The 16,289-nt window shown below is 51.9% G+C and overlaps 1 protein-coding gene across 1 annotated transcript in view; it reads left to right on the top strand.

The window, feature by feature from the left end:
- The window catches only part of LOC307065363 (maestro heat-like repeat family member 5), a gene marked incomplete at both ends in the record, with an annotated part of 30,721 nt that overhangs the window by 3,248 nt on the left and 11,184 nt on the right, over positions 1-16,289 (top strand). The window contains 7 exon segments of the mRNA XM_079722165.1: positions 1,354-1,406; positions 8,672-8,823; positions 8,947-9,195; positions 10,679-10,719; positions 10,722-10,837; positions 12,153-12,228; positions 12,231-12,333. Coding sequence (XP_079578291.1) covers positions 1,354-1,406; positions 8,672-8,823; positions 8,947-9,195; positions 10,679-10,719; positions 10,722-10,837; positions 12,153-12,228; positions 12,231-12,333 — 790 coding nt within the window.

The following is a 16,289-nucleotide window of genomic DNA, read 5'->3' as shown; positions in this document are numbered from 1 at the left end:
CGTGCCAGAGGGCCCTGGGCTATGGCCCGAGCACTCCCACAGCCCACCTCCCCTCGGCCAGCCCGGGCCACTTCGGGACTCCCAGCGTAGGCCACCAGCGGCTAGCCGAGCTGCCCCATCCCCACTAGCCCGTGCTCCCTCTGCCAGCATTTCGACAACAGGCCTGCACAGAATCGGGATGGAGCGAGGAGGCCCAGGAGGCAGGCCTGCCCTGCCACGTGGTTCTCTCCTCGGATCACCGGCAGACGGGGAGGCCAAGCTCACAGAGGCTGTGCGACGGGCCTGGGTCACCCAGCCGCACGTCCTGGGCCTGTGGGGTCCAGGTCTCTGTGTCTCCTCAGCAGCCACTGCCTCTGAGCCACTGGAAGGACCGCCTGGATAGCGGGGGTCTCTGAGAACCCCCAGAGAGGACTTACAGGGAAGGGTCTTGCCAGGATGAGGCTCAGCTAACGCAAGACAGCAAACACTGAGCACCTGTCATGTGCCCGGCTCTGCCCTCAGGAGCTCGCAGCCTCACCAGGCAGGCACACACCAACTCTCATCCCTCACTCATTCATCCATTCACAAGCATGAGCTAAGCTCATTTCTGCCCAGCGGGGGAGGTACCGGGCGGCCCTGGTGGCCATAAGGGAGGACTTCCTGGAGCAGGCAGCCAAGTCTGAGCCATGCCTTGAGGGATGAGTAGGAGTTTGAGGAGGGAATGGGCCTCAGGGAGGAGCTGGTCAGCAGCCTCGGGGAGGGGTTGAGGTCAGGGGGAGGAAAGGGGGATGGTAGGCCCTGCTCTCTACAAGGAAGCCTGGCGGGGAGGCCTCAGAGGCCATGCTTGGGAGTGTGGACTCTTGGCTCAGCTCTGAACCCCGTGCCTGGGACTGGCAGGCTGGGTGGAGGTCCCTCTTTGCCTTGGGTGACCTCTGAAACCCCCAGGGCCATCCCTGAAGCAGCCGCTCCCTCTGAGGTTGGGTTTCCAAAGTTCCATAAAAGCTTTGCAGCCTCCCAATGTGCCCCTCTCTCAGCCTTGTTTTCCCACCCTTGAGGGGACCCAAGTACATCCCAAGCAACCATGCCCAGAGGGAACCCTCCATTTACCATTGGTGAGCCTGAGGTCCAGAGAGGGAACATGAGCTACCTGAGGTCACACAGCAAAGGTGGCAGGGCCACAGCTCCAGCCCAGCTTTCCGGACCCTGAGCCCAAGTCCGGCTCACCATCCTCCGAGCTCACCTCCCCGATGGAGCCAGAATGGGCCGAGGCAGGACATCAGTCGTGTCCAAGGGACGGGGGAGATGGAGCCCAAGACCCGGCTCTGGCCGTGGACATCGGGTCTGGCCTCCAGTGACCCGCCCTCCCTCCCACAGAGGAGCTCTTCAAGGAGGGAGAGAAAGCTTGCTGGGAAGAGCAGCTGGCCCAGGTAGGGAGGGAGCTCTGCCACAGGGCCTTCTGCTGGGACGATGGGGGATGGGAGACACCTGGGGAGCAGGCAGCAAACCAATGTGGGTGGGCACCCGCTCAGCCCTGGGAGGAGGAGGGAGATCAGGGAGGGAGGGGGAGGGAGGGGACTTGACCACAGTCATGGGACTGGTCCCTGTGGAGTTGGGATTTGAACCTTGGTCTCTAGGCACCTGGCACAGGGTAAGTGTCCTTCCCACCCACCCTGGGGGCTGGATCTGTGACTGAGGGGCCCAGAGAGGATGCAGAGGCCAGATCTGAGACCAAGGGAGGAAGGAAGAGGCCGGTGTGGACTGAAGTTGCCACAGCCAAGGATGGGTGTCATGCTGGTCCATCTCTGACCACACACCACGTGAAGGGTTTGTGTGGCCAGGAAAAGGGACATGGGGCCCTGGCAGACCTGGGTTTAAGTCCAGATTCAACCAATCACAGCTGCGTGTCGGGTGACCTACTTTGCCTCTCCGTACCTTAGTTTCCTCGTCTGTGAAATGGGGGTAAAAGTACCAACCTCAAATGTCCATTGTGAGATGACAAGAGAGAATCCGTGTAGTGTTTGGCACTGTGCCTGACAGACAGGAAGCCCTCACTCCCTACATTAGTTATTATTATCATATAGTAGCAGCAGAATAGTAGTAATTAAATGGCATTTAGTGGAAATAACACCAGCAGCAGCAGCAATACAAGTAATTAATAGAAAAATAAGACAGAAAATCACAAGGACATAGAAGACTTGAACAACGTAATTAACCAAATTGATCTAATTGACATTCCTTTCAAATGTAAATAGAACATTCACCAAGATAGAGCATTTGCTGGGCCATATATCAAGTTTCAATAAATTTAAAAGGACTGAAATCAAACAGAGTACATTCTCTGCCCAGAACATCAATTAGAGAACAATAGCAAAAATACATCTGGAAAAATTCCAAATATTTGGAAGTTAGACAACACTCTTTTAAATAATCCATAGGTCAAAGAAGAAATCACAAAGGAAATTAGAAAATACTTTGAACTGAATGATAAGTAAAACACAATACGAAAATTTGAAAATCTGTGGGGTACAACAAAAAACAATGCTTAGAAGAAATTTATATTTTTAATGCCTATATTAGAAAAGAAAAAAGTGTATAAAATCTATTTTCTAAACCTCCATTTTAAGAAACTATCCCCAAAAGTGCAAATTAAGCCCAAAGTAAGTAGAGGGAAGAAAACAATAAAAAGTAGAGTAAAAATCAAAGAAATTTTTTAAATGGACAAGCAGTAGAGAGTGAATAAAACCAAAAGTAGGTTATTCAAAAAGATTGATAAAATGATAAGCTCCTTGATAGGCTGATCAAGAAAATAAAAAGTATTCAGTATCAGAAAAGAAAGAATATCACTGCACATCCTTTAAACATGGAATGGTAATAAAATATGATTCCAATAAATTAGGCAATTTAGATTGAATAGACTAATTCCTTAGAAAACACAGACTACCAAACTGACGCAAGAAGAAACAGAAAGTCTGAGAAGTCCTGTATCAAAGAAATTGGAATCATATTTTATAAACCTTCCCACAAAGAAAACTCCAGGCCCAGATACTTTGCTGGTTAATTTTCTATCACAAGTTAAGGCAGAAGTAATACCAATTCTATCCAAATTCTCTCAGAAAATAGAGGAAGAAGAAACACTTCCAAAACGTTTTCATAAGGCCAGCACAACTCTGACACCAAAGCCAGACAAAGACATTACAACAAAACTACATACCAATATCCTTCATGAAGATGGACTCAACAGTCTTAAACAAAATATTAGCAAAATAAATCCAGCAATATACAAAAAGTCCACACATGTTCAGCAACCTGGAATTTCTCGGATCCCAGTCCTTTGGGGCTTTTAACGGCGGCTTCGTTAATAGGCACGATTAATGAAATCACTGGCCACTGGTGATTAAAGTCAATCTCTAGCCCCTCTCCCCTCTCTGAAAGTTGAGGAATGAATAAAAGTTCCAACCCTCTAACCATGATTGGTTCCCCTAGCAACTTGCCCCCATCCTGTGGTTATCTAAGGGCTTTCCAAAAGTGGAACCGGGCTTGTTATGAACAACAAAAGACACCTTTACTGCTCTAATCACTTAGGAAAGGGTTTTAGAAGTTCTGTGCCAGAGGAAAATAGAGATGAAGACCAAATATATATTTTTACTATAAATCACAATACCACAAAGAGAAAGGCTCTCAACAAAGTAGGAATAGGAGGAAACTGACATCTATGAAAACCCTACAACTAACATACCTAGTGACAAATAAATGAACACCTTCCTGCTAAGATCAGAATAAGGCAAAGATGTCCACTCTCTCCACTTCTGGTCAACGTTTCACTGAAGTCCTAACCAGCGCCGTAAGATAAGAGGAACAGGAACACAGACACAGATTGCGATGGAAAATGTAAAACCATCTTTCTTTGCAGACAACATAATTGCATACACAGAAAATCTCACAAAGTTTTTTTTTAATGCTAGAACTATTAATTACTAATAATTGGATTTAGCTAGATCTCAGGATACAAAATCAATATGCAAATGTCAATTGAATTTCTATATACTAACAACAAATAATTGGAAAGTAAGGTTTAAAAACACAATGACAAAAAAAATACACAATGACACAGCCACGTGAAAAACATAAAAGACTCAGATAAATTTAACAAAATATGTTCAAGATCTTTACAAACATTGCAAAAAGAAATTAAAGAAAACCTAAATAAATGGAGCTATATGATCATGGATAACAGAAGTCAATAATGTTAAGATGTCAATTCTCCCAAAATTGATTTATAGATTCAATGCAATGCCAATCAAAATCTCAACTAACTTTATTATAGAATTAAACATAATCTATAAGTTAAAATTTTATATGGAAATTTCAAAGGACCTAGAATAGCCAAAACAATCTTGAAAAAGAACAAAGTTAGAAGAATTACACTACCTGATTTCAAGATTTCCTATATAGCTATAGTCCACAAGACAGTGAGAAATGACAGAGATTAAACAAATAAATCGATGGAACAGAATAGAAACTCCAATATAAAACCACACTTATATGGTCGATTAATTTTTTTTACAATGGTACCAAAGCAATTCAATGGGGAGTCTTTTGAACAAATGGTTCTACAACAATTGCGTATCTAGGGGGAAAAAAGAACTTTAATGACTGTCTCTAACCACTCACGAATATTAATTTGAGATGGACCCAAGGCCTAAATATAAAAAAACGAAAACACTTCTAGAAGAAAACACAGGAGACAATCTCGCCAACCTTGGGGTAGGTAAATATTTCTTAGGACCCAGAAAGCACTTATCATAAAAAGAAAAAAAAATAGATGAATTGAATTTCATCTAAATTAAAGCTTCTGCTCATCAAACAATACTATGAGGAAAGTGAAAAAAGGGAAACCACAGACATGGAGAAAATATTCACAAGACATATATCTGACAAGGGACTGTATTCAGAATAAATGAAGAACTCTTACAAAATCAGGGAGAAAAAGACAAACAGACCAATTGCAAAAGTGAACAAAAGATTTAAATAGGTATTCACAAAGGAAGGCATATGAATGACCAAAAGCCAAAGAAACAACAGTCAACATCTTGAATCCTCAGGGAAATGTCAATTAAAACCCGGGAGCTGCCACCATCCACCCAGGACAGAGCTCAAAGGAAAGAGAAAGCCTCTACCAAATGCTGGTGGGGAAACTCACACTGCTGGTGGGATGGTGAAACATCCTTGGAAAATCGACATTGTCTTATACAGTTATGACTCACCAGTTCCCACATGCCGCGGAGCAACTAAACCCGTGTGCCACAACTACTGAGCCCACGAGCCACAACTAGAGAAAGCCCATGTGCAGCAACGAAGACCCAATGCAACCAAAAATAAACATAAAATAATAAATAATTTTTTAAAAAAAGAAGAGCTGTGTGCTAGGGACCTGCCTTTGGGCTCTCCCTGCTCGGCACTGCTGTTTGTCTGTGCCTAGGCCAACACCCAAGGTTCTCATTCCTACAACTTCATATTAATTCACCTCCCCTGATCCAGAAAGGCCTCCCCCTCCTCCTGCCACAAGACTGTCGTGGCCATTCTTGGCCCTTTGCATTTCTACATAACTTTTAGAATCATTGCCCAGCTTCCTCGTTTTCTCTTTTTCCTCTTTTACCCTTGGGCCACTGCTTTTACTGCACTGGCCCTCAAAGCTGGACTAGGAGTAATCCTTGGTTTGTCACACTCATCCATCACGGCTCTATGCATGGCCTGCTTTAATTTAGTTCTTTACTTAGAGCAAGGGTTCATCTCAGTAATCGAATGCACACTTGTGAAGCTATCACCCGTACAAAAGCCAGGGCCCTAGTTATGAACTACATCTAAGGACAGGGCTGCCCACCGTCACTGCTTCCATCCCCCTGGCTCATCCACCCAAGGGTCTTCATTCTTTTGCGTTCTTTTTATATAGTGTGATTGCATCTAAACATATTCTTAAAAACATTTTATTTATAGTTTCAATAATTTTATATAAAGAGTAGCATGCTGCATATAGTCTTTGGAGACCTTTTTTCACCAGCCTGATATTAATGTAGATTTTTAGATCTTGATTGTCTATTCTAATCTAAATCTAGTAACACCAGTTTTCCTTTCTTTAGTATTGCATTGTATGTCTCTTTCCATTTTTTTAAATAGACTTTTCTTTTTTTGGAGCTGTTTTAGGTTTGCAGAAAAATTAAGCAGACAGTGCAAAGTTCCATCTACTTCCCTCCCCTGCCAGCCTCCTTTCTTGGTAACGTCTTGCCTTAGTGTGGTATGTTTCTTACAATTGATGAGCCAATATTGATATATTATTATTAACTATAGTCTATAGTTTACATTACAGTTCACTCTTGGGGGTGTACGTTCTATGGATTTGGACACATGTACAGTGAGCGACAAGCATTCACTGTTATAGCCTCACACAGAAGAGTTGCACTGCCCCCAAACCCCCTGTGCTCCGGCTATTCATCCCTCCCTCCCACTAAACCCCTGGCAACCACTGATCTTTTGAGTGTCTACATGGTTTTCCCTTTTCCAGAATGTCATAGAGCTGGAATCATACCGTATGTAGCCTTTTCAGGTTGGCTTCTGTCACTTTCTGACATGCTTTCAGGTTCCTCTGTGTCTTCATGGCAACCACTCTCCTAGGAACTCTTTCTCTTTCTTATTTCTTTTTTTTGGGAGGGGCGGTGGGGTGAAATGATCACCACAGTAAATCTAGCTAACAATCATCATCATTCATAGTTACAGATTTTTTGTCCTTGTGGCAAGCTATTCTCTTAGCAAGTTGCAAATATACAATACAGCGTTAACAGCTATGGTCGCCGTGCGCACATTACATCCCCAGGACTTACTTCTTTTATACCTGGAAGTCTGTACCTTTTGACCCTCTTCACCATTTTGCTTACCTCTGACCCCTCACCTCTAGCCACCACCAGCATGTTCTCTGTAGATATGAGCTGAGTTTTTGTTTGTTTGGTTTGGGTTTTGTTTTCATTTTGGATTCCACATGTAAGCAAGATCATGTGGTATTTATCTTCCTCTGTCTGACCTATTCCACTAAACCTAATGCCCTCAAGGTCCGTCAATGTTGTCTCAGATGGCAACATTTCCTTCTTTCTTATGGCTGAAAAATATTTCATTTTATATATATGTATATATACATATGCCACATCTTCTTTATCCGTTCATGTGCTGATGGGCAATTAGGTTGTTTCCATATCTTGGCAACTGTAAATAATGCTGTTATGAACATGGGGGTGCATATACCTTTTCAAGTTAGTGTTTTCGCATTTTTCAGATAAATTCCCAGAAGAGGGATTGCTGGATCACATGGTGGTTCACTTTTTAGTATTTGGATGAATCTTCATACTGTTTTCCATAATGGCTGCACCAATTTACATTCCCGCCAACAGTGTACAAGGGCTCCTTTTTCTCCACGTCCTTCTCAACACTTGTTAGTTCTTGTCGTTTTGATAACAGGTGTGAGATGATACCTCATTGTGGTTTTGATTTGCATTTTCCTGATGGTGAGCGATGCTGAGCACCATTTCACATACCTGTTGGCCATCTGTATGTCTTCCTTAAAAAAATGTCTATTCAGGGCTTCCCTGGTGGCGCAGTGGTTGAGAGTCCGCCTGCCGATGCAGAGGACGAGGGTTCGTGCCTCGGTCCGGGAAGATCCCACAGGCCGCGGAGCGGCTGGGCCCGTGAGCCATGGCCGCTGAGCCTGCGCGTCTGCTCCGCAACGGGAGAGACCACAACAGTGAGAGGCCCGCGTACAGCAAAAAAAAAAAAAAAAAGAAAAATGTCTATTCAGGTCCTCTGCCCATTTTTTAATCGGATTGTGTGGGGAGTTTTTGTTTGTTTGTTTCTGCTATTGAGTTGTGTGTGTGTTTCAAGTATTTTGAATATTAACCCCTTTTCATAAATATGATTTGCAAATATTCTCTCTTACTCACTAGGTCGCCTTTTCATTTTGTAGATGGTTTCCTTTGCTGTGCAGAAGCTTTTTAGTTTGATGTTGTCCCGCTTGTTGATTTTTGCTTTTGCTGCCTTTGCTTTTGGTGTCAGATCCAAAAAATGATTGCCAAGACTGACGTCATGGAGCTTACCACCTATAGGTTTTCTTCTAGGAGTTTTATGGTTTCAGGTCTTATATTCAAGTCTTCAATCCGTTTCGAGTTAATTTTTGTGTGTGCTGTAAGATAGAGGTCCAGTTGCATTCTTTCGTACGTGGCTGCCCAGTTTTCCCAGCGCCATTTGTTGAAGAGACTGTCCTTTCCCCATTGCATGTTCTTGGATCCTTTGTTGTAAATCAATTGACCACGTCTGCGTGGGCTTATTTCCGGGCTGGGAACACTTTCCTGACTTGGCTCCCGGAGCCCACCCTCGCCTGGCTCCTCCCCCCCCAGCCCAGCCACTCCTGTGCAGCCTCCTGGCTGCTTCCTCCTGTACCCCTGGCTTCTTAACGCAGGGGCCACAGGGCTGAGCCTCAGGCCCCATCTTCACTTACACTCCCTGCCCTGGCGGCCACTTCCGTCCCCCTGGTTTAAGTATCACCTAAGCCCAGGCGCCTCCCTGGCCGGATGCACGGGGATGTCTAATGGGCGTCCACTTGCCACGTCCAGGCCACCCCCTGACCCTGCCCTGCACCTGTTCGCCTTGCCAGCTCCTGTGTCAGACGTGGCGATTCATCCTCCAGCTTCAGGCCAAAGCTCTCGGTGTCGCCTTGGCTCTCTTCTCCACCCCACAGCCCATCCTCTGGGAAGCCCTGCGGTCCACCTGCCTCCATCTCCCCCAGCCGCCGACACCACCACCCTAGTTAGGACATAACGAGCTCTCTCTGCGCGTCCTGGCCCGTTTCCAGCCCCTCCGTCCCAGCAGCCAGAGTGGTCCTTTAAAACTAGGTCGGATCATGTCTCTTCTCCACTCCAAACATTCCAGTGGCCCCCACGTCATTCAAAGTCAAAGCCAGAACCTTTACGGCACCCAACAAGTCGTGACGTTGCCCCACGACCTCACCGTCCTCCTGCCCTCCACTGCTCAGGCCACGCCGCCCACACGGGCCCTGAACACACCACGCAGGCCACCGTCTCAGAGCTGCAGCCTCTCCCAATGCTCTCAGGTCTCCGCAGGCACCCCCTTCTTAGTGGAGGCCTCCCGACTGCCCTGCTTACAATGGAGGACACCCAGGTGTGTCCTCCTGCCATGCCCCCTCCCGCCCTGCTTTACGCACATGGGGTAGGGTCTGACGCACCGTTGTTTACTGCCGAAGTCAAACCCTAGGGGGGTCACGCCCAGGATTCTTACTGGTTCTGTCTCTGCTCAGTACCCTGGGACGTTGCCTGACCGTGACGGTGCCCAGCACAGAGGTGCCGACACCCACAGGGAGTAGAATAGAAGCCTCGGCCCTCTGTGCACCCTCGCCCCTGGGGAGCCATCTCACCTAAGCCCCTTGAGGCAGCTTTGCCCTTGAGAGGTGAAGTGACTTGGCCAAGGTCACCCAGCCAGCACGGGGCAGAGCACGGATTGGAGTCCAGGCCCTTCTCACTGCAAAGGCGCCACTCCTTCTAGGTGGGTGGTGACCTCACTCTGGAATCTCCCAGAGTCCTCTGAGCCCACTCAGCCAGGGCCAGATGGGACTGGGGTGGCCTCCCCAGCGCTCAAGGGCAGCCCTCCTGGGATATCTCTGAAAGCTGGGGGTTGCAGCTCATCAAACCCCCCAACTATGCCCTCCCCACCCACACCCCATCATTCCAGGGTCCCACCTGCCCCTCCAGCCCCTTCCATCCAGCACTCAGGCCCAAAGACACCTAGCACAGAAAACAAGAGGGCCATCACGGCCCCTGACACTGGAGAGCGCCGGTGCCCCCTGCCTCGCCCAGCCTTGCAGGGCCATGCTCCCCCCCCGAACCAGGCAGAAAGGCCACGGGACTAGGCAGGCCTGACCTCCAGCACCATCTCCCCGTTACAAGGCAGGGCCCTGATCAGAGCACATCCTGTCTCCAGTCCTCAGTTTCCTCATGTGCAAAATGGGCACAAGGACACTGAAAAGCTCTGCACACACCAGTGATGGCCCCTAAGTTGACCCAGGTTGGTGCCAGGGGAGCTGGACCCCAGCAAACCCAGTCTTAGGAGGAAGCAGCCACGGCAGGCTTCCAGGAGGAAGTGACTGTAGGGCGAGCCCTAAAGGCTGAGCGGGAATAGGCCAGGTGAGGAGGCCAGAGGCAGGAGAGGAGGGAAGGCAGGCGGGGCCCTGGAGGTCAGAGGGCAGGGGTCAGAGGGCGATGGCTTTGGGCACCAGCTGGACTTGCCCTGACAGTACTTGGGAGCCATGGAGGGTGACAGACAGAGTCTGCAGCTGGGGTAAGAGGGGCCTGATAGAGGGGACACCCAGAAACACAGACCGGGGCCGCTGGCCCAACCGCTGCCGCATCCCCCCGGGCCACACTGCTGTCCAGGCCCCGCCCCTCGTGCCCCTCCCCCACCTCAATATGCTCTTATCCACCCCTCACCCACCTGTCCTGCCAGGGTTCAGCTCAGGACCCAGCCTGGCCTCCTCCCCTGGCCTCCACTCCAGACCCCTGAGGCCCTGGGCATGGCGGCCTGCTGCTGTGACCCAGCCTGGCCAGGCCAGAGTTTCAGCGCTGCCCTCACGGCCACCCTTTGCCCACAGCCATGCCTTCCGGCTGTGGAGGGCCCTGGGGGCCAAGCGGCCGTGAGCTGCCTGGTGCTGGCCAAGCTGCTAGCCTGGGTGCTGGAGCGGCCCCTACCCACCAGGACCAGTGACGGCAGCCCCCGGCCCACGGAGAAGGCCTACCTGCGCTCCATGGCCGTGAGTCTCTGCCAACACCCTCAGACGCTGTCCCCAGCTGCCTTCTTGTGTGCGTTCAGCCAGACATGGGCGTGGGGCACCCACCGTGTGCCCGGTCCCGGCGGACGGGGAGCCCCATATCCAGGCTTCAGAAGCAACCCACCCTGCCCAGCCTGGCCTGGCAGAGGGGTCCTCCGAGGTTGCCCAGCCGGGGACTGACCACACAGGCCCTGGGTCCAGGCCCGGCTCCCCACTTCCTGGTCGAGGGCTCTGGACCACGCCCACCAGGTTCAGGCACGAGAAAGGGCGTGGAGAGATCCGTGAACCCCTGCCCCCATACTTGGGTTCTGGAGGTTGTCCATTCTGGAGGAATCTTAGAGGCTGCCTCTGGTAGCTCCCACCCTCCTGTAGGAACCCCCGCTACCGCCCACCCCGCAGCTTTCTGCACAAGCCCAGGACCTGCTTGCACAGCCCCAGGAACAGGGAGCTCACTTGCTAACTCGCCACACCTGCCCCTGGGCTGCACTCTGAAGGGGCGGCAGCTGTGCCCCAGTCCCTTTATTCCAGGCTAAGAACCCACCTCCACCCCAAAAGCCCCCTGAGCAGTGAGCATGCAGCCGTCCCCCGCCACTCAGAGCGCCCTGGACAAGCGGCCGCCCCCAGCAGAGGGGTGTGACAGCGGAACCCGGTGGCGGCAGGAAGCCCCACCCTGTCTCCGGGCCTGGCCGACCGTCAGCCCTGCTCCTTGACGCCCCCAGCCCCCGGGCCCTCCCTGTAGGAGACCACACTCAGCGTGGGGTCAGCAGGGTGGCCTTTCCTGGGTCCCGCCGCGCCCCAAGCCCCTGCCTTCCCCTTGTCGTGGCTCCGCAGTGCTGGCCCCTGACCCTGAGAACATTCTGGACCAAATGCCCCTCTGGGCACGGGAGACCCCGGGGCTGCTGTCTGGTAGCTCTGCCTTCTGGGCCACGTGTCACCTCAACATTCATTCATGGGCACCTGTTGTGTGCCAGCCTCTGTGCTGGGGATACTGTGAGAAGCAAAGCCCACGGGGCTGAGGGGCCCGACACGAGGCAGTGGCAGCGCAGAGGGCAGAGTGGACGGGGCTTGTGGGATGGAGGACCCAGGCCTGCAGGGAGGGCAGCGGGAGAGGGGAGGCATGGAGGGTCCAGAGAGCGAGCCGGGCCCTGAGGGAGGGGCGTCTCGGGCCAGGACTTGGCTGTGGTCCTGGAGGCTGTGGGCAGGCACAGGGAGGCGAGGTTGGACGTGGGTTTTGTCGGAAGGTTGATCTGCAGGCCTGGACCCCAGACCCCTTGAGTGTCCCCTGCTGCCCCGACAGGCCATGAACACGCTGCACGAGCTGCAGTTCGCCCGAGAGTTCAAGAGGGCCGTGCAGGAGGCCTACCCCAAACTCTCCCGGCCCTCCTCACCCAGATGCACTACATTTTGGAGCTGAACCTGCCCAAGGAGCCCCAGCCCGGCCAGGAGGCCCAGGAGGCAGCCGTGCCCAGCACCCAGAGGTAAGGCCCAGACCCCTGGGCAGAGACGGTGTACTGGCTTCCCAGGGCTGAGTGACAAGAGTTCCACACCGGGCAGCTTAGAGCAGCAGGCCTTTATTCTTGCGCAGTGCCGGAGCCCGGGGGTCTGAAATCCAGGGTTGGCAGGGCCGTGCTCCTCTGAAACCTGCGGGGGAGGGTCCTTCCTGCCTCCTTGGTGTTCCTTGGCTTGTAGATGCAGCACTCTCATTTCTGCCTCCATCTTCACTGTGTGTTTCTGTGTCTAAATTTCCCTCTTCTTTTTTTTTTTTTTTAAGAGTGAGCAGTGTGTTGTATACAACAAGTGCTCTTTGTTTTTTTTTTTGGCTGTGTTGTGTCTTTGTTGCTGTGCGCGGGCTTTCCCTAGTTGCGGCAAGCGGGGGCTACTCTTGGTTGTGGTGCACGGGCTTCTCATTGCAGTGGCTTCCCTTGTTGCGGAGCACGGGCTCTAGGCACATGGGCTTCAGTAATTGTGGCTCGCGGGCTCAGTAGTTGTGGCTCGCCGGCGCTAGAGCGCAGGCTCAGTAGTTGTGGCGCACAGGCTTAGTTGCTCCGTGGCATGTGGGATCTTCCCAGACCAGGGCTCGAACCCGTGTCCCCTGCATTGGCAGGCGAATTCTTTTTTTTTTTTTTTTTTTTTTTTTTTTTTTTGCGGTACGCGGGCCTCTCACCGCTGTGGCCTCTGCCGTTGCGGAGCACAGGCTCCGGACGCGCAGGCCCAGCGGCCACGGCTCACGGGCCCAGCCGCTCCACGGCATGTGGGATCCTCCCGGACCGGGGCACGAACCCATGTCCCCTGCATCGGCAGGCAGACTCTCAACCACTGTGCCACCAGGGAAGCCCCGGCAGGCGGATTCTTAACCACTGCGCCACGGGGGAAGTCCCTCCCTCTTCTTATAAGGACACCAGTCATGATGAATTAAGGCCACCCTAATGACCTTGTCTTCACTTGATTCCACCTGTAAAGACCTAGCTTCCAAATGAGGTCACATTCTCAGGTACCCGGGGTTAGGACTTCGACAGCTTCTGGGGACACAGTTGAATCCCCCAACAGACATGATTCCAAACACCAGCTGTGGCCAGCGCAGCAGTCAGCGCAGAGGGTGGGCGTGTGTCACGCTTCCTTGTGACCATAGGTGCCTGGCAGCAGAGACACCCCATGACAGCTGACACACGGGGACTCCAGGTGCCCACATGGGACACCACATCTTACCCAAGTGTGGTCCTTCCAGGGATTCTGCGAGACGAACGTTGTCTTCCCCCTTTGATGGATGAGGAAACTGAGGCTCAGAGAGGGTCAGAGGCTTCCTCTGAGCCACACAGAATGTCCGTGCATTGCTGAACTAGAGCCCATAGAACGGCAGGGGTGCCTGCCCAGCCACCACTCGGCCCCTGCAGGCAGACGCCCTCCGGGTTCCCTTGCACAGGGCGCGGGACCCTGGCACGTTTTCGCTCTGATGCGGTGGACAGTTGTCAGCCTCCCCCCATCCCACTCCTGACCAGTGTGGACTGGACCCATGTGGGAGGGTCGTGGCCCGGGCTGGCAGGCTTGCCTTCCCTCTGCACTGGGGCATATCTTGAGAAATCCATTAAGCGAGTCTTTAAAAGCCTCGGGGCGACCTCTTTCCATTTGTTGGTATTATGATGAGCTTCACACAAGCTGTCAGTTTTAACAGCTCTCCCCAAGACACTCACTGAAAAAAACTGTCACTTCTCTCATATTGCTTCTGAATTCGAATGTGCACCAAGTTCCTTTTTTATTCAAATCAACCATGCAAAATGCACGAATCTGCCCTAATAAGCTATTAAAACGTTCTCCTCCCAGAAACAGGAGGGTTAGGAGAAAGCTACGATGAACTGCCTGGTCCATCAGCTTCCCTCCCCCGCCCCATGAGGTCCAGCCTCCCCTTCTCCCCCCTACCACCCCCCCACTGCCCTCCACCCCTAAGTCAGGTCAGGCCTCGCCTGTGCTCAGAACCCTCCCTGCTTCCTCCCTCTTTCACTCTGAGAAGGGCCCAACCCTTCCGGTGGCCCACTGGTCCTTCCTCATCTGGGTGCCTGTCTCCTCCAGGACCTCAGTTCCTGCCACAAGCCCCCACCATCCATGCACACCCTCTGCTCCAGCCTCAGCATCTTCCTGCCGTTTCTCAAACCCAGCACACTCCTGCCTCAGGACCTTTGCAGCTGCTGCGCCCTCTTCCTGGGATGCTCTTCCCCCCGTAGCCTCACCTCCTGTGGGCTCCCAACCATCTTCTCTAAGATAGCAGTCCTCCTCCCTCCCTGCTGTGTTCTCCCCCAGCCCATCCCAGCTACAGCTGTCATCTGTGCCCCATATAATGGGGGCTCCAGGGAGCAGAGACATATGTCTGTCTCACACAGGGCTCCCCCACTGAGCAGGATGGCTCCCAGTGAGGTCACTGGGAGCACCAGGGGGCCTTCTGCTCAGGCTCAGCTGTGTCAAGATGCTCCAGCAGCCTCAGCACCCCCCCTCCCACCTCGCAGGTCCTGGCTTTTCTCTGGGCAGGTCCTCCCGGAAGAGAAGGGCGGGGCCCCAGCAACCACAGGACAGACTCCCATCCTGGGCATGTCCATTGGCTCTAATTGGCCCAGCTTAGTTCACAGGCCCACCCCTGAACCAACTGCCTTGGCCACAGGGGCATGTGGGGCTCTGACTGACCAGGTCTGTCTCCCACACCTTCCCCGGAGCTGGGATGGGACCTGGGCCCCTTGCCCAGAGGACAACTGCGATGCTGGTACCACCCCAAGGGGCCCGAGAGCACAGCAGGCCAATCAGCAGTGATGTCCGCCCGCCATCAAGGACAGTGAAGAGGTCAGCAGCCGCTCCTGGGCCTCAGAGGGCAGCACCATCCAGGCGCATCACTGTGGCCCCAAGTGTGACACTAGGTGGATTTGGTGGTACCATCAAGGGGGACGGGGGCCGAAGAGGGATCTGGGCACTCACTACCGAGAGGCCCACTGTCTTGTGGGTGCCCCCGGCAGCATGAGGGTAGCACGGGACACCTGTGGCAGCCACGCAAGGCTCAAGGCAGTGTCAGACTAGTCCTGGGCCTCTGAGGTTCCTGATGTCCTGCTAAGCTGTGCCGGCCCCTGGAACCAACAAGTGAGGGTTTGGCAGGGCTTCCTGCCAGGGAAGTTGAGCAAGCGTGGATGGCCCTGCCTGTGGGACTCTCCCTTTCCTTTGCGTCTCTGATGAACAAAACCCCTTTCTTTTAAAGACATTTCCTGCTTTGGTTGGTTCTCAGCCAGGTCCTCCTCAAGGCAATGTCCACCCTACCCCACAAAGGACTTCTCATTCCTCTTGTTTCATCCATTATGGGCTGAATCTCTTTAACTCTAATGGGACATCTCATTTCTCTTCATTTCAAAGACACTCCCTTCATCCACTTATAGGTATAATCCAACATATTTTCCTTCTTGCCCTGGCTGCCAGGAAGCTCACATAAAATTAATGTTCAGTAATCTCTCACTGTGGCACGGGGGTGCTTCCTTTTGTTTCTAACTTCCTGATTAGTCCTCTTTTCAACTTAAAGCTTTAAGTTTAATTTAAAGCTCTTTTATTTAAAACACTGTTCGTAGTCCTGGGTTTTGGCAGTCGACAAGGAACAAATAAGCAGTTAATAATGATATGCTGTTTGGGGCCTGGATCTGAGATCTAAGATCTCCTCCTAACCCCACTGTGAGCACTCTGAGCTGGTCTCTCCATCTCATGGTCTTGGTTTCTTCTTCTGTGCGATGGAGTTGGTCCCCCCCCAGGTGTTGTGCGGGTCAGGCGCCGCAGGGGACTGGGTAGCCTCTATGCTAGGGTGACCCTGTGCAAGTGACCAACACTTGGGGCCTCAGTTAAGGGTTAGATCATGACCCCAGCCCAAACGTCTTCTGTTTGATTTGCCCAGTTGGGGTGCCATGGTCTCAGGCCCAAT

This window comes from Hyperoodon ampullatus (genome assembly GCF_949752795.1).
Source record: "Hyperoodon ampullatus genome assembly, chromosome: 17".
NCBI classification, from domain to species: Eukaryota; Metazoa; Chordata; class Mammalia; order Artiodactyla; family Ziphiidae; genus Hyperoodon; species Hyperoodon ampullatus.
This window is presented reverse-complemented; position numbering and strand designations above follow the sequence as displayed.